Source organism: Hemicordylus capensis, chromosome 3 (genome assembly GCF_027244095.1).
Source record: "Hemicordylus capensis ecotype Gifberg chromosome 3, rHemCap1.1.pri, whole genome shotgun sequence".
Lineage (NCBI taxonomy): Eukaryota > Metazoa > Chordata > Lepidosauria > Squamata > Cordylidae > Hemicordylus > Hemicordylus capensis.
This window is the reverse complement of record NC_069659.1, coordinates 253,651,247-253,679,130: the sequence shown is the minus strand read 5'-3', so window position 1 is coordinate 253,679,130 and position 27,884 is coordinate 253,651,247. Positions and strand designations below refer to the sequence as shown.

The window sequence follows — 27,884 nt, the reverse complement described above, 5'->3', positions numbered from 1 at the left end:
TAATAACATACTTATGCACAAGACACATTCTGTATAGGTATTAAGGAAATTCTATAGGGATTTGTAACCAAAATGAACTAATTAGCATCTAATTTCTAAGTTTATTGTGCTTTTCAGTGCAACTTTTATAACACATTTCCTTCATTATCACAATAACCCTGCAACATAGATGAGGCTTGTTCTGTTTGAAAAGTGATACTTATTTATATTTAATTACAAATATACCCTTCCTTTCACATGACTCAAAACAGCATACAAAATTATGTACAATAAAACCACAAAATACAATTAAAATAGTAACACTTGTACCATATTACAAGAGCTTAATTGGTTTTTAATTTTTCCCCCAGCTAATGGCGAGAAAAGCCAGCTGATATTTGCAGTATGTCAAAAGTTTAACCTTGCATGTGTTACTGTGTGACAGAAACAGTTCACTATAGGTTTAAGCAACTGGACCCATTAGGACAAATGTCTTTTTGAAAATCACTGCTTGCTGAAATGAGTGATCAGTGAGCACCAGGCCCTCAGAGATGGTGACTTGCTTAAAGACTCCTGGTGGGATTTCAAGTGGAGAAAATGTGAGCCTGTGTTTCTGCACTCAAACTTATAAATATGAGATCTGCATAACAGACAGCAGTGCTGATGGAACTCGCTGTGGTCTGTTAAGCGTTATGAGCCTTTACCTCAGAAAAGAGGCAAACATTATGAAGGCCCTGAATTTCCAGCTTCCCATCTTCCCATCCGTACATTCTCAAAACCCACAAATGGAAAGATCCCACTTGGGTTCTCTCCTGGCCATGGGAAACATTTTCAGCCATAGATTATGAAAGCTTCAAAGCCTCCATGAAACACAACTGCAGACAGCTTTTCATGGTCAGAAAAAGCTGGGACTTCTCCTGGCTATGCAAAGCTCTCAAAAGACAGGGAGGGATTAGGGTGGCTTGCAAGCTTCCACAGTTCCTGACTGCTTGAAAAAGCTTTGTCTGTCAAGAAGCTGTTAAGGGCAACTAGGGAATGAAAGAGGTTTTCAGGCTTCCCACAATCCCTGGCATCCCAATGGGGCTTCTCCTCCTAATCTAAAACTGTCAATGTCAGAAAGGGGTTGCATATACTCACAATCCCACCATTTCTGGCTGCCTTTGATAGCTTCGTCCTCTTAAATATCACCTCTTAAATATGCTGAATTTGGTTTGACTCAGTTTGAACTATTTCTTGTTTCTTTGGGGTGAAAAAAATCTGATGTGAGGCAGGGAATACTAAATTACTGTTACTAAAAACAGCCATTTATCGACCTCCTCTCTGTCATGTTTTGAATTGTAACCCAAAAGAGGGATATGGAGGAATAGGAAGTGTGAGTCAGGCATGCTTCCAGTTCTCTTCACATTACTGTAGCATCCAAAAGGTTTTGCAACTGCAGGTGGCATTATTTGCAAACACCCAAGATAGGGCTGCAACAGTGAACTGGTTTGTCTCTTTATGTGGCCTGAGGGGTGACTGTGAAAAGTGGTGTTGACAATCGGGTTTTTGGAGGAGAAGGAATACGGATCACAGCTCAGATGATGAGGGAAGAGAGGCTGTGATTTTCAGCTGCATGACTTTCTTAAGACACATTTGCCATGCTCCTTCTTTCTTAAGAATCATTTGTTTGTATTAATAACAATATAAACATTCAGAGAGTATACCAGGAAGAGCTGGTATAACTTGTGGTAGCAAGCATGACTTGTGGTAGCAAGCATGATAATATGGTAGCAAGCATGACTTGTCCCCTTTGCTAAGCAGGGTCTGACCTGGTTGCATTTGAATGGGAGACCAAATGTGTGAGCACTGTAAGATATGATGGGGCTATTCTTGGAAGAGCATCTGCACGTTTGCATGCAGAAGGTTCCAAGTTCCTTCCCTGGCATCTCCAGATAAGGTGGAGAGAGACTCCTGCCTGCAACCATGGAGAAGCTGCTGCCAGTCTGTGTAGACAATACTGAGCTAGATGGATCTATAATGGTCTGCTTCAGTACAAGGCAGCTTCCTACGTTCCTATGAGAATGGCACAGGAGAAAGCAAAGAGGTGCTGGTATCAATATCTTAAGTGTCAGTAGCAAGACTCAGTTGGTGCAGTCTAGCCATGCAGTAGATACAATCCACCACTGGTGCCAACGGAATCATGTGGCATATGGGATAACTGGAATTCATTGTTTCATTTTTACATGTGAGAACTCTACAGGTTCTCATGTTGTATGACTATGTACAAGTAAACCATTTTTAAAAATCCTCAGTACAGCATTCACCTATCCAAGATGAAGACCCATCAGATCAATTCTTCTACAAGGTTAAATCAGGTTAATTTATGCTAGTGGCTTAAGGAATGAATGGAAGAAGGAATTCCATAAAGGGCTACTGCCTGAAAGTGATTTTTTAAAAGCCATTTTGACAGTGCTCTTCAAAACTACTTCATGGATTTTAAGCACTGAAGAATTCCCTCTGCTATCCAGTAGAGAAACAGGGTCATGGATCAATGGGGAATGGAAATATTATTCTCCTATAAATGCAAAACAACTCCACAAGACCTGTGGAGATGCAAAGGCAGAATAACTGAGGAAAATGTACTGATCCAAAGGCATCTGTTAAACCTTTTTCTCAACAAAACAAAAATGAAGGCTGAGATACTTAGACATTTAACAAGATGCTGAAAGGCAAAGGGAACTTCAAAGGGGATTAATCTTGGCTTTTGATGCAAACTAAGAACTGGCAGAACCAGAGTCTTTCTACCATGTCTACAAGAGTCCTTTTCAGACAACAAATCAATGTCAGTTTACTGTGGGGGGTGCGTGGGGGGTGGAGCAGGATAATGATGACAGGTCCCACTTCAGACCTACATACTTTTAGTAAAATGTGAGTGAGAACACACCTGCATGCATACAAACTGTAAGGAAGTGTGGTTACTAAAAACATTGTTCTTGACTACTCATACATACTCATACAAGTTTTCTGTGCATGTAGTCTGGCCTCACAATCTACTGAACATATGTTGTTGTTAAGCCTACATTTGTTGTCTGAAAAGCACACCTTTGTGTTCTTATTTCATAATTTTACGATTTTAAGGATTAAAATAACATTGCAAATGTTTAATAAGAGGAAAGAGGAAGCAGCATTCCTGAAAGAGGAAAGAGGATGCTGCAGTCCTGAGAGGCAGTTGCTTGCTGGTCTTGAAGAGGGAGGAAGCAACAAGACTGTAGCAACATTTACACTGCAAGGAAATAAAATAAATTAATGAATCACCAAGAAAACAAGAGGGGAAGGAGAAGCTAGGTCTGCTAGTGCAGGAAATCTCCTAGGGTTGGATTTCTAGCTGGCTGGAAGTGTTTGTGTCCTTGCCAGAGGAAAGGCCTGAGTAGGGGATCCATTCCAGGTGAGGGCCTCAGCTTGTGGGAGGCCCCACATTCCTGAGCTGAGTCAATTTGACTGCTGGTGTTGAATACAAGGCTCACACCAGAGGAGCTTTGCTCCCAGGAGCTAACAAGAGTTTGCAAACAGATAACGAAGGAGTTTAGCAGGAGACTGGCAGGAAAAGCTGTGGGGAGACACACAAGGCAAGAATAAGGTGAGTACTACACAACCTTTGTGATTTTCTTGGAGAGCAAAACTAAAAACCATTAATTAGCTGACAGCCATACCCAGTACCTAGCTTCAAACCCGATATACTCTAAATAGCCAATAAAACTAGTTATGAAGGAAGAATGCTAGCAGGAGAGGCGCTGCTTCCCAGTATATTGCACAGAATGTTGCATGTATGACTATCTGCCCAAGGGGCAGAAGTTTGCGCTCAGAGCAAAGAGCTCTTGGCTCTCAGGGCACAAGTTCATTCCCTTGAAGACAAGGTGGCTGACCTGGAGAAGCTCAGGGAGGCAGAGAGATGTGTGGATGAGACCCTCAGGGATGTCGTAGAGGCATCCCACTCCGCTTCTGACAGCGCTTCTGCTGTCATGGAGAATGAGGGGTCTCAGGGAAGGAGGATTTGGGTCTGAAGAAGAGGGAAACACTCCCTTAGCAGGGACCCCTTCCTTGGGTGTTGCACCCATATCCTTTCACACAGAGGGGGTGGGGCCCGCTTAGTAGTGGGTGATTTGATCATTAGGGGCATAGAGAGATGGCCCTGTGACCCGCGTGTTGACCGCATGGTTACTTGCCTGCCTGGTGCAAAGATTGCAGACATCATACTGCATATAGGTAGACTGTTAAGACAGTGCTGGGGAGGAGTCAGCTGTCGTGGTGCACATTGGCACCAACGATGTTGGGAAACGCAGTCAGGAGGTCCTGGAAGCCAAATTTAGGCTGCTAGGTAGCATACTGAAGTCCAGGACCCCCAGGGTAGTGTTCTCTGAAGTGCTACCTGTTCCACAGGCAGGGACAGCGAGACAGGCAGAGCTGAAGGGTCTCAATGCGTGGATGAGACAGTGGTACCTGGAGGAGGGGTTTAGATTCATTAGGCACTGTGCAAAAGGGAAAGGGTCCACTTGAACCAGACTGCAGGAGCTAAAAATCAAGAAGGTCAAAGAGCAGGTTTTAAAATGATGCCTGGGGCATTGCCAGCGGGAACAGGGTAGTATCTGCTTAGTATCGGCAAAATCCCCTAAGTTGTGAGGGTGAACATGTTTCAGATAAACCAGAAGGGAACAGAGTAGAGCCAGGAGTTGAGCAGAAGGAAACATAGGACAGCTTGCCAAAGAGGTTAAATGATGGTACATGCCAACAACAGGTGAGGGACCCGGTGTACAGGTGTCTGTATACCAAAGCCATAAGCCTCCAAGCCAAGATGGGTGAGCTGGAGTACTTGGTTACTAATGAAAACATAGATACAGTGGGTGTAACAGGAACCTGGTGGAATGGTGAGAACCAGTGGGACACAATTATTCCTGGATATAAACATTATAAAAGGGACAGGGAGGGGAGGGTTGGGGGAAGAGTGGTGATGTATATCAAAGAAGGGATAGATTCCAATAAGCTAGAAAACCTAGGTGGACCAGAGTCCTCCACAGAATCATTATGCGTAACATTACAAGGATGGAAAGGAAATATGTTACTAGGGATGTGCTATCGCCCTCTGGATCAAAGCACTGAGAGTGACCCGGAGTTGTAGGAACAAATAAGAGAGGTATCAAAGAGAGACAGGGCAGTAATAATGGGTGACTTCAACTACCCACACATAGACTGGGTAAATGACAGAGAGTCCAAATTTCTAGATGTGCTAAATGACTGTGCCTTAGAACAGTTAGTCATGGAACCAACCAGAGAGATAGCTACTTTGGATTTAATCCTGTGTGGTGCCCAGGACCTGGTGTGAGATGTCAGAGTTGCAGAACCATTGAGGAGCAGTGACCATAGTGTGATCCAATTCAGCATATATGAGAGTGGAGAATTGTCAAGGAAGTCCAACACAGATGTGTTGGACTTCAGAAAAGGAAACTTCTCAAAAATGAGGAGACTGGTAAGAAGGAAGTTGAAAGGGAAAGTCAAGAGGGTCAAATCACTCCAGAAAGCATTGAACTTATTTAAAACCACAGTACTAGAAGCACAGCTGGAATGTATACCAAGAATGAGGAAAGGTACCACCAAGTTTAGGAGGATGCCAGCATGGCTAACAAATAGACTCAGGGAAGCTATGAAAGGGAAGATGACTTCCTTCAGAAAATCGAAGTCCTGCCCAAATGAAGAGAACAGGAAGGAACATAAACTCTGGCAAAAGAAATGCAAGGACACAATAAGGGATGCAAAGAGAGAGTTTGAGGAGCATATAGCTAGAAGTGTCAAGGGAAATAACAAAAACTTCTTTAAATATATCAGAAGTAGAAAACCTGCCAGAGAGGCGGTTGGACCCTTAGATGATGAGGGTGTGAAAGGGATTATTAAGGAGGATAAGGAGATTGCAGAGAAGCTGAATGAGTTCTTTGCATCTGTATTCACGGCGGAGGATACTGACCATATACCCTCTCCAGAACTGAGTTTTTCAGGTTTGGCGGCTGAGGAACTGGGTGAATTTGAGGTGACAAGGGAAGATGTTCTAAACTGTCTTGAAAAGCTAAAAAGTAACAAATCGCTAGGGCCAGATGACATCCACCCAAGAGTTCTGAAGGAACTCAATTGTGAAATTGCGAATCTCCTAACAAAAATATATAACTTGTCCCTGCAATCAGGCTCTGTACCTGAGGACTGGAAAGTAGCCAATGTGACTCCAATTTTCACGAAGGGATCCAGGGGGGATCCTTGAAATTACAGGCTGGTCATCTTAACTTCGGTGTTGGGTAAACTGATGGAAAGCCTACTTAAGGACAAAATTGTTAAGCATAAAGAAGAACAGGCCTTTTTGAAGGAGAACCAGCATGGCTTCTGTAAGGGAAGGTCTTGCCTCACTAACCTTTTGGAATTATTTGAGAGTGTCAACAGGCATGTGGATAAAGGTGATCCAGTTGACAAAGTATACTTGGACTTCCAAAAAGCTTTTGATAAAGTTCCCCACCAAAGGCTCTTGAGTAAACATAGCAGTCATTGAATAAGGGAACAGGTTCATGTGTGGATCAGTAACTGGTTGAAGGACAGGAAACAGAGAGTAGGAATAAATGGACAGTTTTCACAATGGAGGTAGGTAGGAAGTGTGGTCCCCCTGGGATCGGTACTGGGACCAGTGCTCTTTAACTTGTCCATAAATGAGCTAGAATTTGGGGTGAACAGCGAAGTGGTCAAATTTGCAGATGACACTAAACTATTTAGGGTAGTGGAATCCACAACAGATTGTGAGAAACTCCAAAAAGATCTCTCCAATCTGAGGGACTGGGTGAAAAAAGGGCAAATGTGGTTCAATGTAAGCAAGTGTAAAGTGATGCACATTGGGGCAAAAAACTACCAACTTTGCATATATGCTGATGGGATCTAAGCTGACGATGACTGACCAGGAGAGAGATCTTGGGGTTGTGATGGACAGCTGATTGAAAGTGTTGTCTCAGTACGTGACAGCTGTGGAAAAAAAACTAATTCCATGCTAGGAATCATTAGGAAGGGGACTGAAAATAAAAATGCTAATATAATGCCCTTATTCAAATCTATGGTGTGGCCACATCTGGAGTACTGTATACAGTTTTGGTCACCATATCTTAAGAAGGATATTGTAGAACTGGAAAAGATGTAGAAGAGGGCAACCAAAATGATCAGGGGCCTGGAGCACCTTCCTTATGAGGCTAGGCTACAGCATCTGGGGCTCTTTACCTTGGAAAAGAGGCAACTAAGGGGAGACATGTTTGAGGTGTATAAAATTATGCATAGAGTGGAGAGGGTAGATAGAGATAAAATTTTGTCCCTCTCTCACAACACTAGAACCATAGCTCACCCCATGAAACTGAAGATTGGTAAATTTAGGACCAACAAGAGGAAGTACTTTTTCACACAGCACATAATTAATCTATGGAATTCCTTGCCATGGGATGTCGTGATGGTCACCAGCTTGGATGGCTTTAAAAGGGGCTTAGACAGATTCATGGAGGACAGGTCTATCAATGGCTACTAGTCTAGTAACTGTGGGCCATCTCCAGCCTCAGAGGCATGATGCCTCTCAATACCAGTTTCAGAGGAGAAACAGCAGGAGAGAGGGCATGCACATACCTCTTGCCTGTGGGCTTCCCAGAGGCATCTGGTGGGCCACTGTGTGAAACAGGATGCTGTATTAGATGGGCCTTGTGCCTGATCTGAACAGCAGGGCTGTTTTTATGTTCTTACTGTATGTAATAAGCAGGAGTATGTATTCTGCTATTGAGACAGGTATCTAGTCATTATGTTTAGCCCTCTCTTCAATAGCTTATAGAACAGTATTTCCAGGGAGAAATACCATTGTTAGAAAGCCTTTCCATATAAAAAAACTCATGCATGTAGAAAAATAGCACATTAATGAAAAGGCTAAGCTAGAGTACACTCTGAGTAACTTTTCATGAGCAGGGGGATTTTGATGTGGGATAATATCCAAACATGTAGTCATAAAGTGTAGTCTTATGTGGTACAGTCCCATGAATGCTGTAGTATGTGATTTATCTGAAGGTGCCAGTTGGTGCCTATGCTCGTATGTTTGAGGCTACCAAGATAGGGAGATGACAATGAGAGTTCTTGAAAACTGTATTGGAAAGAGAAATTAATTTATTCAACAAGCCTTTGTTCTTGATTTAATTCCTGCAGATTAACATCTTTCCCGAATCAGAATGAAATAATAAGAAACAAACCTTCCCTTCTTCATTCTCTGTTGGCTTATTTTTCATGTCAGTATGTAAAATGAGGGTTGTTGGGCAGGAAGTCCTGTTTGATTCTTTGCTTTTATCTGTAACAGGGGGGGAAAAAGATGGGGAAAATCCCACTAAACGTCTGTGTTGCACTGAGCTCTCAGAACCCCCCGGCAATCATTTGGGATTTTTACAGTTAGCTTGAAAGGCAAAAATCAGACATTTATTTATCATATTTATATACCACCTGATATGTGTATCTCTAGGTGGTGTACACAATCAAAATCAAATAAAACAAAATCAAAACAAAACAATTTCACAGAATAAAAACAAAGTTTAAAATTAATTTTAACTAAAAGCCTGAGAAAACAGGTGTGTCTTGAGTGCCTTTTAAAAGGCAATCAGAGATGGAGAAGCTCTTATTTTCACAGGGAACACATTTCAAAAGGCCTTGAGCAGCCACAGAGAAGTCCTGGTCCCAAGTCACCACCAAACAAGCTGGTAGCAACCATTACTAGACCTACTCAGTTCTTAATAGCTCCATGCAGAGTGAATTAGAGACATCAAGCCTGGAGGTTACCAGCATATTTACCACTGCTTTGTGGTCATTTACCTCCAAAAATGGGCACAGCTGAAGCTGATGAAAAGCACTCCTGGCCACTGCCTCAACCTGATAAACCAGAAAAAGGTTAGGAACCAGGAGCACACCCAAGCTACATACTTGTTCTTTTGGGGGAGTATAACCCCATCCAGAATAGGCAGCTCTAAACCATCTCTTGGGTATTGATCCCCTACAATCAGTACCTCTGTCTTATTTGGATTCAATTTCAGTTTGTTAACCCTCATCCAGCCCATTACTGCCTCCAGGCAGGCATTTAGGGAAGTGATGCCATTTCCTGATGAAACTGATATGGAGAAATAGATTTGGGTATCATCAGCATATTGATAACACCCTGCACCAAATCCCCTGATGATCTCTCCCAGCAGTTTCATGTAGATGTTAAAGAGTACTGGAGACAGTATGGAGCATTGTGAACACCATACATTAATTCTCAATTGGCATACCAACAGTCTCCAAGTGACACCATCTGGATCTACCAAAGAGGTAGGAATGGAACCATTGTAAAACAGTGCCACCCAATCCCACTTCCCTCAGGCGACCCAGAAGGATGCCCTGGTTGGTGGTACTGAAAGCTGCCTAGAGATCAAAAGGATCAGCAGAGTCAAACTCTGAAGTTATTCACACAATCAAAAATGGTGTTCTACCCAGGTTTGGGAATTATGTGTGCTGCCAATTTTTGGTTTATGTGGAAGCAAGGTAGGAGAAAAACCTGTGTTGCTTCCACATAACTTAACACTGGGAGCACACACAGTTCCCAATTCTGGGTAGAACACAGGAGGGTTTTTGTGTGTGTGAATGACCTCTCCCTCTGTCATTACCTAACTGGAGATCATCCATCAGGCTGACTAAGGCAGTCTCAACCTGATAGCCCTCTCTAAAGACAGTTTGAAATGTTACCTTCAAAACTGCCTAGACCTGAGAGGTTACCACTCAGTCACCTTACCCAACCATGGAAGACTGGAGACGGGTCTATAGTTGGTTAACTCTGAGGGATCCAATGTAGGTTTCTTCAAGTAATAGCCTCCTCAAGACAAGAAGGCATCCTGACCTCCCTCAGAGAAGCATTTATAATATTTACCAGACCCTCTCTGATAGTATGATGATGATTACCAGATGAAATAAGCCAAGTTGGGCAAGGGTCAAGAGAACTGGTTGTAGGACATAGTCCAAAGCAGTTTGTCCATATCCACAGGAGTCACAAACCATATCCACAGAAGTCACAAATAAACCAATCTGATCTTATAAGAGGAGTTGCTGGTCATCTCCATAGTAGACTCTGCAATAACTGTGGAATCCAGTTCAGATTGTGAACTCCATACATTAATTCCCACTTGGCATACCAACAGTCTCCAAGTGACACCATCTGGAATCTGGAGTCGGCTGAACTGGATTCTACAGTTTGATAAAACTATATCAAATGCTTTTATTATTTGAAATGAATAAATACGTTGCACTCAGAAAGTGGGATTTCTATACTACCCCAAACATTCTTAAAACATTGAGCTCATTCACACAACCAAAAACTGTGTCCTACCCAGGTTTGGGAGCTGTGTGTGTTCCTGATTTTCAGTTGTGTGGCTGCAAACAACTAGGTAGGAGGAGGGAGAAGTGATTGATTGGAATCAAGGTAAGAGGAAAACTTGGCTCGCCCTCATTGTTTCCCACACAGAAACCCAATCTAGCAATAAGAAGTATGCCATAGAACATACTTAATACAGCTCAAGTAAAATTACACAATCCAATAAAGATAATAATTTTTCTGTCACCAATAACTAGTAATAACAGAGCGGAACCTCACAAACTTCACATAGTTTTTGAATCACAAATTACCATACAACCAGCTCAATCTTATTTTGTATTTCCATACAACCAGCTCATACAATCCCAATCTTAAATGGGATGGAACTGCCACTGGAGCACATCAACAATGCAATTCCTCTCATTTAAAACACTGAGGACCAAACCTTGGACCCTGTGACCTTGGACATGTCTTTATATTTTCTCAGTGGTAAATATTGGCCAACATATAGACAAATGCTGCATTGGCACAATAGTGCTTTTCATTGTGCAAGGGGGGTGTCAATTTTTTGTGTGATCCCCCTTCCCTCTGCATCTCGCTATGCGTCCCAAAAATATGATAGTGGGGGACCCTCAGGCACATATTTTCAGGATGTATAGATGACTACAGATGGAAGTCACAATGAAAATCTCACATCTACAAAGAAAAATGTTGTTGTACTGATACAGTGTTCATCAAGATATTGGTCATGACCTCTTGGGGAAAGTATTTGTACTGTGGTTAGGTGCAGGAGAAAAGGTTATTCCTCCTCAGTTCAGTAGTCTTGATCTAAATGACCTCTGTGGCATGTCAGAGATGCATGCACACATTTCAAACATCACAATTAATTTTGCCCTTATACAATGAGTATGATTATGAGTATGAGCTTTGGTGCTGGAGAAGACATTTTAGGTTACTATGGACAGCCAAGAAAACAAACAAATGGATCATAGAAGAAATCAATCCAGGATTCTCACCCGAGGCACAAGTGGCCAGGCTCAAACTATTATACTTTGGACACATCATGCGAAAACCCAGCTCTCTTGAGAAGTCCTTAATGCTGGAGAAAGTTAAAGGAAAGAGAAGAGGGCTACTAGCAGAAAGGAATGCACCACTGATAGACCTTAAAGGCCAAGTTGAAGACAGATCATCCTGGAGAGAATCTATCTATGTGGTCGCTAAGAGTTGACACTGACGTGATGGCACTTAATCACTCACTCAATCAATCAATCACAATGAATCTGGTTTCAATAACATCTGAGGCTCAGGCCACATGTGAAGGAGAGTTCCACGGTTATTTCCGTTTGTGTCCACACACATGTAAAGTCTTCTGCTGGTGACAGTGGTTCCGGGAGTGCTGCGAGGGCAGGGGAAAATAACTGTGAAAAATGGTGAACATCATTGATGGTGGCACATGTCATCCTGCAGGAAGCCCAGGAGGCTGATAGGATCCTGCGGGTAGGCTGCCCCACCCCAGCTCAGCTGGCTTCTGCACATGTGTGGCAACCATTTGATTGGTCAGCATAACAATCTGCAGAGGGAGGCTGAGTGGCAGGGACCGGGTGGCCTCCCCATGTGATCCTGTCAGTCTCCCAGGCTTCCTGCAGAATCCCAGGTGCCAGCAATGGCAATGTTCACAGTTTCCTCCCCCCCCCCCCAGTATACCCCCTTCCTTGCCCCCTGGAACCACCATCACTATGTGACTCTAGTCTGTTCCTATATCTATGAGGTTTCATTCCTCATGCTTTCCAAAGAGAGGTTTTCCACATATTCCAGTGCACAAAGGCAGTTGCTTTGGAGTTTGGGTTTTTGGGTAGTCTGGGCAAGATCTGGAACCTACTTGAAATAATGGCATATTTCCATTTTGTGGTTTGGTCTGGAGTTTCATTTATCTCATTGTGACTCTAGTAGTTTCCTAGCTCTATCCGTGCTCATTCCTCATGCTTTTCAATGGTTTTTCCACATTTCCTGGGAAAGTAATGTATGATTTCCCAGCAAAGTATGTTACTAAAAATTTAAAAAAATCCCTAAATCACAAACACTAAATGCATCATAAACAAATTCTCAATCTGGTATTTTGTCCCAATTGAAAATACATTTCTACCAAATCATTCTTAACATGACATTTGTAAAATACTATTATTTCCATGTTTGTGGTCAGCTTCAAGAAGAGGTCAGTAAATGAAATACTGTCTCTTCTTCACTAGTGGTATTGATGGTGACTCTTATTCCAAAAGGGGAATGGCTGTAAGCAATGCTGCTGGTATGATATATCAGCTGTGTACACAGCAAAGAAATTGCATTAACCATTTTGAAACTTCCAATGCAAATAAAGAGATACTGGCTCTTACACTGGTTAAGCTTACTTTAACCCTGCAAATTGAGATTAGTGTTGAGACAAAACCACTGACAGAATGTTGGCAGACGCACTGTTTCTCAAGGCTAAGGGCATTTCCCTTGATGCTAGAAAACAAAAGCCTTGAATTTTTTCATAAAGGTTCTAAAAATAAATGAGTTACTTAGTGCACAAAAGGATGAAGTCCTATAAAGAGCTTTAATTTATATTAGTTTTAAACTTCCATGCAACCTATTTTAGATAATCAAGGGTGGCTTACCAAATGAGCATTAATCCACCAACAAGAAGTAGTTGTTGAGTCTGAAAATGCTTAATATTGTAACCAGTTTCAAATGTATCTATTTTATTGCATAGTAATGGGAGGTCAAATGGAGAAAATAATCCTTGCTAGTTAGCTTTTCTTACTTAAGGTTTTCTTCCTTCTTTTGGAACTTAAGCTGCACTAGGCTAAAAAGGCCTTGAGGGCAATCGTATCTCAGAAGAAATGCACTGCCAGTCAGTAAGTAGGTGAATTCCTCCCGGACAAGCCTATGGACTTATGCACACATGGTGAATCAAACATGGGGCAAAGGAGAGGGGAGTGCACCTGCTTGCTTGACTGTAGCCTCCACAGGTTTCATGTGCTGTCCAAATGGCACATACCTTAAAAGGGCCCCATACTTGTACATCTAACATTCAGTCTTTACCCCTCAAAGTCACACTGTACATATCAGGTTTGTGTGTCTATGAGTGCCCGTATGCACACAGGGCTCTAGGTATTGATTGATATTCAGATGTTAAGTCAGGTGCATGGAGGTTGGGAGCAATATCTTGCTTCACCACACATGAGGTTCACTTAGTTTCCCAAATGTGTACAGTTTGACCTTTTCTTGAAGCAAGAAAAAAGGCTTTTTAGAGCATGATCATCTTTTCTAGGCAAATTTCCTGATTTCTCTATGGTTGACTAACCTTTTTCTTAATTATTCATACTATCCATCAACTTATATACCACTTGTAACTTATAAAATCCCTTAGAGGTTTCTATATTTATTTATTTATTCTTCTTTAAGTTCAGAAAAAGATGAGATGGGATACTATGGCACTAGGGTGAACATAGCATATAATCCAAATTTTTTTGTAGGCATGAGGAGAGAGAAACCACTGAATATAGTCCAAAGGTGCAGAAGGAATCCTATAAACATGAGCCTAATAAGAGAATACCGACATCTGAACATTGCAGCACGTATTTTGACAAGAGACAGCTGCTAATCAACGTGCTAAGTTAATAATGGCACAACAGCAGTGGGAACAAGGGAATTATGCTTTCAACAGCATTGACTGCCAATAGTTTAATGTGATTCAGTGGAACACAAAGAACAAAGAAGAATGCTCATCTATTTGTTTTCTGGTAAGATCATAGAATGAAAGAGTAGCCCTGCTGGATCAGACTAAGGGTCCCTCTAGCCTGGCATCCTGTTTCCAACCGTGACTAGACAGATGATGCTGGGAAGCCTACAAGCAGGACATAAAGGCAAGTGTCCTCTCCCATTGTTTGTCCCCAGCCTTAGAACCTGGGGGTTCCAATTAGTAGATTACATAAGCAGAGCTAGAGCAGATGAAGAGCTTATAGTTCTGAATCCTATTGCCCATGGTGGACAAACAGATCCCTTTTGAAAGTTCATAAGCAGGAGATGAAGGCCTTTCATCTCCCTCTCCCATCACTGCTTCCTGTAGCTAGTGTTTGGAGGCAACCTTCCTCTGAACCTGGAGGCAGCACAATGGGGATGTGTAAAAACTGAGGTTTGTGCACAGGTTCGGCTCTAGGGAGGGGCGGCTTTAAAAAGCGGGGAAGCAGGTCCTTAACTACTTCCCACTGCCCCATACAGCTTCCTGCTGTGATAGGAATGTTTGACATGTGCATACCAGCACCACATGTGGGTTATTGGGGTCACACCATCACAGCAGGAAGCTACATGGGGTGGCAGATAGCAGGTAAGGACCTGCTTTCTTCCTTTTGAAAGGTCCCACTTGCCACTCCTCCTCTCTCCATGGCGCTGAACCAGTTTGGACCTTGGCCGAACCGGTTCGATGCTGAACCTGTGCATGAACCTCAGTTTGTGCACATCCCTACATCATACAGCCATCACTACTAGTAGTCATCCAAAGACATACAATTTGCCTAATCTTCTTTTAAAGCCATCAAAGTAGTAGTCATCACTACATCTTATGGCACTGCATTCCAAAGGTTAATTATGTGCTAAGTGAAGTTGTGCTATGTGAAGAACCCTACTCGGTCCAATTTCAATGGATGACCTGCTGGTTTTAATGTTTTCTATTCATTTCTCTACACTAGTTTTATATGCCTCAATCATGCCTCCTTTTCTTGTTAGGAAAGTGCACCAGCACCCTGATTATTTTGATTGCCCTCTTTTGCACTGTTTCCAGCCCTGCTGTGTCATTTTTGAGATGTGGCTACCAAATTGCACACAGTATTCCAAACGTGGCCACATCATATATTTGAATTGATTTCCATGCTAGATATTCCTAATCTCTAGCACAGAATCTCCCTTTTCAAAGCTGCCACAAACTGGACCAGTATTTTCACTTTGCTGTCCAAGACTCCAGGATTTCTATCTTAGTTAGTCACCTTTCTGAACTGTTGGTCACCTCACAGTTCAGACCTTTATCAGTATAAACATGAAGCTGGGAGTATTTGCCCCAATGTGCATCACTTTATTTAACATTGAACTCTTCAATTTTGTTGCCCATTCACCAATCTGGATAGATCTTTTTGGAGCTCTTCTTCACAAATGATTTTAGTTTTCACCACCCTGGAATAATTTGTGTTGCCTTGCTGCACTTAGCTCCAGTTCATTTATGAACAAGTTAAAAAGCTATAAAAGGACCTAAAACAGATCGTTGGCAGATCTCACTTCTTACTCTCTATTGTAAGAATTGTCCATTTATTCCTATTCTTGGCTTACTATTCTTTAATTTGCTACCAATTTATAAAATAACCTGTCCTCATATCCCATGATTGCTTAGTTTAGCATAGGTAGGCAACTTTGGATCTCTATGATGAACTACAACTGCAACACCAATAGATTGTGGCTGGGGATTAGGGGAGTTGTATTTCAACAACACCTGGAGAATGAAGGTTGTCTATGCATGCTCAAGAGCCTTTGGTGAGGGACTTTGTCAAAAGCTTTTTGAAAGTCCAAATGCATGCCAAACAGATCCCCTATATCTACATGCATGTTGACACTGTCAAGTAACTCGAAATGGTTAGTGAGGCAGAACTTTTCAGAAGCTATGTAAATTATTCTTCAACAAGACTTGTTCTCCTGTATGTTTCATAATTTTATGTTCAGTTAGTTACCCTTTCCACAGTTCACACAAAACAGATATTGTGCTAGCTGGCCTGTAATTTTCTGGATCCTTCATGGATCCCCCTTTCAAAATTGGTGTTCTGAATTAGCCCAGGTGTCAAATGCAAGCTAGTCCAGAAACAATAACTACTTTACACATCCCAGACAGCAGCACCAATTCATAATTTATAAATTTATTCAGATAATCGTATTTTCATATTGCACAATCTTTCATTGGCAGCTACCATTTTCCTGAGCAAATGAAACAAGAAGTCAGCAAGCCACCATAGGATAACAATTCTAAAATTTGAACCAGTATGGGATAATTGAGCTTATCATGTGACTACATGGGTCACAAGTCACTTCTCTTATTTCCATGGTGAGAAGGTACTTACTACTCACCATACAATTCATACTAGTAAAATAGTTGTATTGACACCTATTTAATTTTTTTATTGTGTTATGTTTAGCCACAAAAGATAATCTAGTGCATTATTAAAGGTAAAGTGTGCCATTGAGTTGGTGTCAACTCCTGGCAACCACAGACCCTTGCGGTTGTCTTTAGTATAATACAGGAGGGGTTTACCATTGCCATCTTCTGTGCAGTATGAGACGATGCCTTTCAGCATCTTTCTATATTGCTGCTGCCTGATATAGTCTGGGAAACATACCAGCGGGGATTCGAACCAGCAGCCTCTGGCTTGGTAGTCAAGCCATTTCCCCGCAGTGCCATTAGGGGGCCTGTACATTATTACAGGAGCCTAAATTTGGCTAAATCCTTTTCTAATACATGCTGGCCACATTCATATGTAACATGGAACTGCAGGTCCAATGGTTCCATGCTCCCCCTCCCCCTGCTCTCCCATCTCAGTTTGGAAGTAACAAAGAGAGTCCTCTTTGCAGTCAGCGAGACTGTGTGGGCTTCCTTCGTGACTGAAGGTCAGCCCGCACAGCCAATCATGCCAGAGATGAGGAAGGAGCTTCCTCCCTCAACTCCAGTTCCAGTTCCATTTGGATGTGCTGCAGGCTGCATCCAACCTCAGGCTGCGGTGATGAAACTCACTACAACCCGAGGGTTCAGACTGGAGTTCCAAATCTGAACTGTCAGTTTCAACACCGTGCCAAACTGCATTTCCCCGTGTTCGGACATAACATCTGCAGAACACTGGCCCATTCTGTGTTACATGCAAATGAGGCCACTGTAAGCTACATATGCTTAATTTCCCTTAAAATCTAAATCTTTGGATTTTAAGGAAAATTAAGCATATGTAGCTTATGGGTTAGACAAGAGCATACTAAATCCAATCAGATAGTGAATGCCTGAGGTCCATGTGAATTTGCACAAATCATGAGCACATCTTATTTTTAGTTCATATTGTACAGTCTTATTATACAAAGCCAAAGCATTTTGCCACACAAAAAGAAATCTTAACTGTTTAATCGTAGGCATTTCAGTCAATTAATTGCTTAACCAATCCATTAAATCTGCATGTATTTGCAAATGAGAAAAAGTAGCTCTAAAGAAAAAAAGTAAGCTTATTTTGTTTCAGATGACACATGCAGGTGCAGATATGTTGTAGACAGCAAGTGCCACATAAGCTTGTGGATACACACCTAAAACTATTCTTTGATTCTCTATTGTCATTGGATTCTTGTTCACTTTTGTTAAATAAATAATAAAATATATCCAAGGCTGCAGTCCTAGGAATACTTATCTAGAAAAAGAAGTCCCACTGAAATGATTCTTACTTCTGAGTGAAGATGAATAGGATCAGGCTACATGAGTGCACTTCAGCCTGAATGTGGCATGCTGCATCTTACAGATGGCATCTATATTCGGAAAAGCCATGCTGTGATTTTATATTATTTCTATTAAATTAATCAGGTATTTATAACTCCTATCACACTTCAGTGGTCCAGCATTTTGTGGTGTCAAGGGCGTAACTAGAATAGGGCAAGGGGAGACAGTTGTTTGGGGGCCCACTGCCTTGGGGGGGGCAGAGGCAAGTCACATGACTGACTCCCCCAGTCACACACCCGCCCGTGCTTCCTTCAGTTGTATCTATCCTCCAAAATTGATGTGAGTGTTAAGACCTGGAGCTACCAGAACAGCATGTAAATGACTTGCATCATCCACCATTTACAAAAGCTTTAAAAAAATAATTTAGGATGATGTTCTATAGTGGCACATAGGAGATATATAAAGATAGATAGATAGATATGCCTTTTGTTACCACTATCCAGCCTCATTTAAGATTTCTTTACTTCATGCGCTGAGCTTCGGGGGGGGGTGCATTTTAAAATTTTGTCTCTGGGCCCACTCCAACCTTGCTACGCCCCTGTATGGTGTCGTGATATATGGCCCTTCTTTCAAGCTACAGGTTATTTGATGACACAATCTTCCGAGTTGGTGGAAAAGCACAAAACAAGGAATACTTAGACATGTTCCAGTGCTCTGTAATTTGAACCCACAGAGTGCAATTGAATCGTCAGAGTTCTGCTAGAACAGGCAAAGCACCAGAGCCAATTATGTGTGTAAAAAGCCTTGGGTATGCAGGTTGATCTGCACGTCTCTGTAGCTGCTGCACAATCAATGGCCGTTAAAGGAGTATTTCCTTTAAAATCAAAACCGCGCTGGCTGTTCCATTCTATCACAGACTCACTTTCCAGCAGGCACACGAAGAATACATTATTCAAAGTTTTTCATCAGTCAGATTACACTTGGTAAATAATGCATTAATTTGTTAGTTGCTTCTAGAATCTCCTATAATAAAGGGAAGAAATATCAGAGACTGCAATCAAGCTGCAAGTGAACATATTGCAGCATGGAAATGAAATAAAGGGGTTTAAAAAAAATAGCACAAATGAACATGATTATGAAACTGACAGTGCAGTGCAAATTATATAAGTGTCTAAATAGAAGGCCTTTTCACAGCCAGAAATGTCAGGTTCTCATCCAACCCAGTCCAACCTGACCGTGAGGCTGAGAGTCTTACTCAAGGCCACTAGGGGCCCTAGAAGAAAAGCTGTCCTATTTGGTGCCTGAGCAGGAGCTACCGATCATATTTGACACTTCTATTTTCACATAGCTGAGGCAGATACAATGCAGCATCAGGCCACACCTCCCCAAGTAAGCTGTGCTATGCTCTCAGACACAGGACAGAAATTCAGAATTTTGGAAAATGCTCTCTCAGAAACTTTTGTCTTACCATTTTTTGGGTGGTGTTTATTAGGGATGTGTGAACCAGCTCATGGTTGAGCCAGTTTGCCATTGATCTGAGCCAGTTTCATAGCTCACCCTCCAGCCAAATTTGGCCCAGTTGGGTTCAACTTCATGCAGTTCCCAACCGCTCAAGGGGTACCTCGAGCGGAACCCCCCAGACCAGTTCAGGGGTTCTACAACAAAAACAACCAATTTTTTTTTTAAAGAAAACCTACCACCTCCGGGCCCTACAGCCTCCAGGCCATGACATGGACACACAAATAGCCAGTGTGCATGGATAGTGGCCTTCAAAATGGCCAACATGAGCAGGGAGAGGTCTGGAAAGGCCCGAAAATTGGCCAAAATGGCCCTAAAAAGACTGGGGGAGGCCAGTGAGGGAGCAGGAACCAATGGAACTCCCCCAGGCAGCGGCAGCACCCTGGAGGCCACTGTACCCAATGATAAGTTTTCTTTTAAAAAATAGTTGTTGTTGTTTTTTATTTATTTATTTATTTATTTTTTACATTTATATCCCGCTCTTCCTCCAAGGAGCCCAGAGCAGTGTACTACATACTTAAGTTTCTCCTCACATCAACCCTGTGAAGTAGGTTAGGCTGAGAGAGAAGTGACTGGCCCAGAGTCACCCAGCTAGTTTCATGGCTGAATGGGGATTTGAACTCAGGTCTCCATGGTCCTAGTCCAGCACTCAGACCACTACACCACACTGGCTCTCTCTTTGTTGTTGTAGCAACCCCACCACCTTTGAGCCAGGCCTGAACAGGTCCGGCCTCTAGCTGAATTGGGGCCCAGCTTGGCATGCACGGAACTGAACCAGGCACATTTCGAGTCCAGTTCAATTCAAACCAAACCAGGCTCCCCTGTTCCATGCACACCCCTACTATTCATAGCTACAGCAACCATTGATCCTATAGGCTGCTGCTGCTTCAGCACATTTCCCCTCTCTGATCCTTCTTCCTGCACTGATCCCAGCCAATCAGGTGCCACAGAATGAGTGTGTTGATGTCACTGAGTACAAACATAGCCAGCTTAAAGCCAGAGGAATTCTTCCTGAACTTTTCTATTAGCTGATCATACCCAGTCAGGAGCAGATAGTCTCTTCTTACAGGAAGGGAGCTGGTCTTTTGGTAGCAAGCATGACTTGTCTCCTTTGCTAAGCAGGGTCCATCCTGATTGCATATGAATGGGAGATTACATGTGTGAGCTCTGTAAGATACTTCCCTCAGGGGATGGAGACACTTTGGGAAGAGTAGAAGTTTCTAAATTCCCTCCTTGGCATCTCCAAGATAGGGCTGAGAGAGATTCCTGCCTGCAACCTCGGAGAAGCCACTGCCAGTCTGTGGAGACAATACTGAGCTAGATGGACCAGTGGTCTGACTCAGTATATGGTAGCTTCCTATGTTCCTTCTCTAAGCAGGTCAAATGCTTTCAAATTAACTAGAGAGGAGGAGGAGGCTTACACTGCTGCACGCTGAACTGGGGATCACCTCCTTTAACCTGTTAATTTGCAAGCCCTTTTCCTGTTTAAGGGAGATGATGTGCAGTATGCTGCTCACCCACCTTGCATTTGGCCAGGTACCTTCAAATTAGTCAAATTAGAAAAGGGCAGGCTGTTCATACTAGCAAAGTGCTTGCTCACTGATAATGTAAATGCAGTGGTTTACAGTGTGAGAGAGACTGCATATCAAACATTTTGACCCCTTTTCTCAGAGACTCCGAAGAACTCTAGAAAAAGTACATTTCATATTTGATGGATATGTTCATAAAAATTCCCCCTTTCAGGTCAGTCCTTATCATTAAATAAAACAAAACCTGCTTTAACACCATTGCTACATCAGTAGTAACCATGATCCTCAGAAAGGTATGCATTGAGAATACAGTCCCAACACTACCATTTGGTACTCATATGATCAAACTACAATCTTGGCTCAAAGACACTTGTGAGCATACACAAAAACTTCTCTGTGTGCACAGTGGCTTCCCCAATTTCCATTTTTGGTTGTATCGGCTTTATCAGAGGACATTCCCAAAGATCCTTGACTTTTACCCAATCAATGGCTACTAGTCTGGTAACTGTGGACCATCTCCAGCCTCAGAGGTACGATGCCTCTCAATACCAGTTGCAGGGGAGCAACAGCAGGAGAGAGGGCATGCACATACCTCTTGCCTGTGGGCTCCCCAGAGGCATCTGGTGAGCCACTGTGTGAAACAAGATGCTGGACTAGATGGGCCTTGTGCTTGATCCAGAAGGGCTGTTCTTTTTTTTTCTTAATTGGGGTAGTTGTGCTTTGAAGAAGGACCCCCAAAGCATGGGCGGAGCCACCATTGTGCGAATGGGTTCAAAGAACCTGGGCCACCACGCTTCAGGGGCCACACTTTGTGCCCCAGCCACGTCCCTGCATCTGACATCAGACGCAGGGGCGTTATTTCGCTCACAAACAGGGGCTGCACGGCCTTGTTTATGAGCAAAATCCGACCAGCACTGTGTTCGCAATGTGGCCAGAATGGCTTTCCCTGCCTTTTAAAGGCAGGGAGAGTTGCTCCCAGCCATGCCATGATTGGCCAGATTTTGGTCATAAATAGGGCTGTGCAGCCCTGTTTGTGAGTTAAGCTACACTCCCTGTGTCTGAGATGGGGGGGGGGACCATGGATTAACTATACACCCTACATCTGACCTCAGATGCAGGGGGCATGTACAGTACCAGGGCCAGTCAGCCCCTGAAGAGCTTCCCCAATCAGTAGTTCATTGAACCACTGACTGGGAGCTCCTTTCCCTGACTCTGCACTATTCTTAATCATTGCCTGGTTGTGAAATGGAACAAAATGTGATTTTTAGTATCATAATTTACATCATAATTTTATGGAAAACTAGTGCAAAAAAGGCAACTGGTCATGCGCACAGCTTGAAATCATGATTTGGCCAGGACTGCTTATATGCAAAGAGGGCACTTATCAGTTCTTCTCAATCTTACAGAGACCAGACATTGATGTTCCCCCTCAAGAACTACTGCAGCAGAAAAAAAACCCAATATAAAATGCTGCTAAAAACAAAAAGAGGAATGCAATAAGAGCATCCTAGCAACAACTGCTCTCTGAAACTCAATCCAAGAACTCATCTCTCTTCTAGCATTTTGCAGTAATGCCTCTCCATCACGGCCCATCTCAGCTAGATTGTCACATCCCTCCTGTTGTATGGGAGGACCACTTTTGTGTCCACTTGGAGGAGCCCAAGATGGTAACGCAGTAGCAGCCTGTTATGGCAAAGATCAAAAGAAATCCAAGTTCTTATTTTTCTGAAAAATACTTATCTACCCGCAGCACACCCGAGGCTGGAAACTAATAGAGCAGCCATGCTGCTCGATGAAAATGTGTTTTTGAAAGCCATCTTTTGCAACAGTAACAGGAGTCTTCCTGGATAGTTTTACATTAACCCAACATATTATTTATATCTGCTAGGAGAGGAAAGCATTGCAAAAAGGTGTACTCACTTTCTCGGGCAATTTATTTACTCTGCTTTTGCACATTCGCTCTTCCCAGTCAAGTCATTTCCACTTAAATTAAGCTGTTAGCACTGAAGATATTCCACGGGATGATTAATACATGATTTCAACACAATGACTGTTGTTCTTTGACATGAGTGGTGCTCCGTTTGCTTTACTTTTAGAGGCACAGTGGAAACTGCAATATGCCCCTAAACATTTAGGGATTTTGCCCCGAAATAACATCTGCCCCTGCAATCTGCCCCTAAACATTTCTTCTGCATGTTGTGGGCAACATTCATTTAACATTTAGCTTCCACTGCAGATATGTCATGTAGTATATTACATTCACATGGCTGTACAAGTCTGATTAGAAACTAATTTGGCAGATGAAAAGAAGGAAAGGCAGCAAGCCATCCTGCTTAAAATAAGGATCCGATTGACTGAGCATGGCACTAGCCACTTAACTTCTTTAAATAATATATGGTGGGGTGGGCAGATTTCAGGCTTGTGGGAACATTTTTAATTAGGTCTTAAAGGTTGACTACTCAAAGTCCAGTGCATAGCAGTGGTTCAGGGTGGCAGACTTAAAATGAAGGAACAGGAATTTGATTTCAGTACCAGGTGTGAGCAACCAATCCTGTCACACAAAAATCTACCCCCTGCCGCCAACCTTTCTTAGTTTCAGCAAACAAATTGGGGTGGCTTTTTATTGCTGCTAACACTAAACAACTTGGATTTTATCTACTGTAAATAAACATTCTACCAGTAGAACCTGATCTACCTTTCACCTGCCCTTCCTTAACCCAACCAGCTAAAGGGGGTAAATTAGTTCTTGGGAAACAATTTGCAACCTGCTATATTGTATTTGATTATATATAGATATTATGAGTTGGCTAGAGATATAAGAGTTCCTGGAGAATAGTTACAAGTTTTTTAAAACATAGGAGGAATAATTGCCACCCTGGCATCCCTAAATTGTGTCCCCAAGATCACTTCTGTACCTGGTGATGTAGGTTCTTCCCTGTGACCACTCAGATGACACTAAACTGGTTAGTCTTCCAGGTGTCACGGCACTCTTGTCTTTACACAATTATTATTCCACAATAAAACAGCAACTCACAAGTCATGTGCACAGTTCGTGTATGCTTAATGTGAATGTGGAGGGCCTGTGGCAGCTGGCCCTGTTTCTACGGGATGTGCCAAACCATTAAACATTCAAAGGTATATCTGCAAGTTGTCCTATGCAGTTGGAATGAAAATGGTTTCTAGTAGCTGATAATTGGAAAAGTATGTAACAGTTTACTAGAAGAATAGATCAACATGGAATCACTTTTAATAGGTCATATATTTTAATGCTGCCACATTGCAGTATGTTATATAAGTACATTTCCACCTCAGATTAGAGTTGCATAGTTAACCATGTTTCCCCTGACTACTACATGGATTTTTAAAATGTATGTACCTTGTTGGATATGGCCATGAACCTCACTGGGTGACTCTGGGTCAGTCACTTATCTCTGAGCCTAACCTACCTCACAGAAGCATGTACAGTACACCACTCTGGACTCCTTGGAGGAAGAGCAGGATATAAATGTAATAAACAAAGAAACAAATAAATAAATGGTAATGCATGGGGCAGTCTGTGGGGGTTGGGAGAGGGAAATCCTGTGTTGAACTCTGAAGGTGGCATGCAGGATAATGCTTGTCTAGTCGGGTTCACACATGCACTCCATAATACATGATCAGCACAATCAACTTCTGGAAGTGTTTGGAGGCAACTGAATTCAGGGAAATGAAGACCCTATGAGTCAAGCTCATTACTGAATGAAGGTTCTAACTGGAAGGATCAAGTGCCACCTGGAAGCACCTCTGTTTTATTTGTTTAAAAAGTTGTGGGGGGTTGAATCCTTACTTGGTCCATGGAACAAGGGGGAAAGAAAGTTAACTCCTTTTCCTCATGCCATTTTATCAGAAAATACCACCCCCTCAAGTGGCTATTTTTTTTTTTTTTAACAAATCACAGCTCCAGGGGAATAGCCACTTCAGGGGAGAAGGGAGGCAACTCTTGGCAGAAAATGCACTAAGACAGTTAACTTCCTCCTTCCCGTGCACCATGCTCTCAATGAGGACTGGGCCACCATGGCTGTTATGGAGAAAAAAAGGCATTCACAGTTGGAAGCATACCTCTTTAGCATACATATTGATGAATGTTTGGTTTGAGCCTCAGAACTGATTGGAACATGCATGATCGCCGTCACTTAATGACTACAGCATCAAGTGTGACTTACACATATGAATGAGCCAATACCGCAGAGCCAATACCACAGATAAGAGTTTCCTATCACCTTAGTGCTGCTCCATAGATTCTGTTCATCCATTTAGGAGAGATGGGCAATTATAAGTGTTGGGCAATTAAGCAGGGGACAATAATGATATAAATATACATGTGCCATCCATCCATTACTCAACATACCATCAGCAAACATAGTAGAGAAAATACTAATAGGTCTGATACGAGCTTGTTTGTAAGAAGAATGAAAAGAGTCCTTTTCAAGTCATGGGTCCATTATTGGTTTCATAGGATTTAAAGGTTTTGGGGTGGTACAGTACACAACAGAAAATATTGGGTGCTACAGAAACAGCCCTAATCTTCTCCAGTCCTTAGTGCAATATGCAATATGTATTTGTGAAAACAACAGAAAATGTGTGCTAAATTACATATTCTTTTTCTAGAACAGAATTATAATTCATGGGGCATTTCTGACACTTGGGTCTATGTGGGAGCAAAATGCTACCTGTTTGTAAGCAGAGGGGGCAAAGACATCTATAACATAAAAATTTATTTTCAAATGTTCACTGGTTATTGGTGCATGAGAAATGCATTACCACTCACATTGCTGACACACAGGTCTGGCACAAAAATAGGTTCCTTATGCCCATTTAAATTACTTTGCCTCCCAACATCACAGTCTTTTATATTTATAAGGTCTTAAAAATTCTTATTCAACAAAAAATATCGGGCGGGAAGCTCACTCCTACACAGACTTACATTCTGTATTTCCACTGTAGCTGCTTTGTGTGTGCACATAAAATGATATTCTATGCATATTGCCAGAGTTGCAAAGCTTTAACATGCCTCAAAAATCCCCATTTTACTTCTTTGCTACAAATTTTGCTAGTGCTAGGCTGCAAACATTCTAGGGAGGTGCCACAGCTAGTGATGGATATTCCTGCAGCCCTGCCTACCTTGATTTAGAACAGGGCTCAACAATAGCTCTGTTCACACATTACAGCATGTTCAGTATCTACACAATAGTGAATACACTTAGAGGCTATTCACATGATGGTAGAAAATCGGGCTAGCCTCCGCTAGTCCGATTTTCTACCATCGTGAGAACCACCAGGCTCAGCTGCGAGCCCGATGGTTCTTAAGCACGTCGCCCACTTAAGTAGCACGGTGCTTAAACACAGTTTTTGCAATCATGAGTTGCTGCGGTGTGGCTCTGTGCCATGGCAACTCACAAGGAGACCCCTGACTGGGAGGCTCAAAAGCAGCCTCCCGTGTAGGGGGTCTCTCCAGCATGCCCTGCGCACTTGCGCAAGGCATGCTGGACCCTCTGGGGGCCGTGCAGCCCTCAGACTTCCCAGCCCCCACCAGCTCCATCACACAGCCACGGCGGCCACCCGCAGCAGACTGATTGCTTGTCTGCGGGCAGAGCAGGCTAAGCCCACTCTCCCCGCAAACCCTCCCCAGGCAGCTCCCACTGATGGTGGGAACCGCCTCACAGTGTACAAAAGTACAAACCTGCATGCAAGTACTGTTGTTCACATGTCATGTTAAATGAAGGTATAGCAGTATGTTTCGGATCTATATCTGGCATTTGTAGAGACCTACGTCCAGTTCACCTTGAAAATGAACACAGGCACAATCATTCACACAAAAACATGTATCCAACCCCAGCACAACGTCCCTCCAGTGGCTGTTGCTAGTATCTGCCCTATGTTTCTTTTTAAATTGTGAGCCCTTTGCGGACTGGTTGGGGGGCATCTTATTTATGTATTAATTATTTTTCTACGTAAACCATTTTGAGAACTTTGATTGAAGAGCGGTATATACATATTCAAAGTAGTAATAATAATCGTAACTTTTAAAGGTACCTTTTGCCCTCCATCTCACCCCACCTCTGAACCCTCACTGGCGGCCTCTGTTAGGAAGTGTTAGGATAAGCAAATCAAACTTTCTAAGAAAATATATATATTGAACAATATATATATTGAACAATGACAATTTCCAATCAGCTTGCTAAAAAAGCACTAGTTTGTTTTAGGTAATCTATTGCTCAAACATCAAAGCAGAACTACCCCCCTCCCCCCCAAAAAAATCCCAAAGGTTTGATGCAGTCATAACATTCCACACCATGACAAACAGAACATTGAAAGGTTGTCAATGTGAAGGTTAATCATACAGAGTAACTGCACTAATAATCCAATCAACAGTTTACTGTTTATCATAGCAATTACTATTATGAAGGTTTTGTATACCAATTGTCATGTTTTTGCAAATGTCTTTTTAAAAGGCTCTTTTCAAGAGGAAGCAAACAGACATTGTGCATTATAGTGATTAAGAAGCATGGACGGAGCCCCCAGAGTGCATACCTTCTCAGGTGAAATTGGAAAACTGGAAAATTGGAAAATGAATACTTGATGATTTAAAAGTTTCCTTTTTGTTAAAAAGTGAAGTATACCCAGACAAGCATTTCTGTAGTTGCCTCTGATAAAAACTGCATGATTAATGGCAGAATGCAGGATGCAATCATGTGTGCAAGAGACAATGATATACAGATTACAAACAATAAATCAAAAGAGCCTGCTTTTGAAAAGATGCCACATACAGTGAAATCAGGGATGCCCATATATTCATTAATGGATTTCTGCATGACAACACAATGCTATTGAAACTGCACTACACACTTTTAGTCCTAGCTGTTTATCTTCATTTTGGCAAAACCATGGAGACAGTCATTGAGCCAACTCTGTTTAGGTATTATTT

The 27,884-nt window shown here is 42.4% G+C and overlaps 1 protein-coding gene across 3 annotated transcripts in view; it reads right to left on the bottom strand.

Moving 5' to 3' along the window:
- The window catches only part of TCERG1L (transcription elongation regulator 1 like), a 277,404-nt gene that overhangs the window by 57,586 nt on the left and 191,934 nt on the right, over nucleotides 1-27,884 (bottom strand). For all 3 annotated transcript variants that reach the window (XM_053312335.1, XM_053312332.1, XM_053312334.1), the window contains exon 6: nucleotides 8,253-8,347. In XM_053312335.1, coding sequence (XP_053168310.1) covers nucleotides 8,253-8,347 — 95 coding nt within the window. The remainder of the gene's footprint in view (nucleotides 1-8,252; nucleotides 8,348-27,884) is intronic.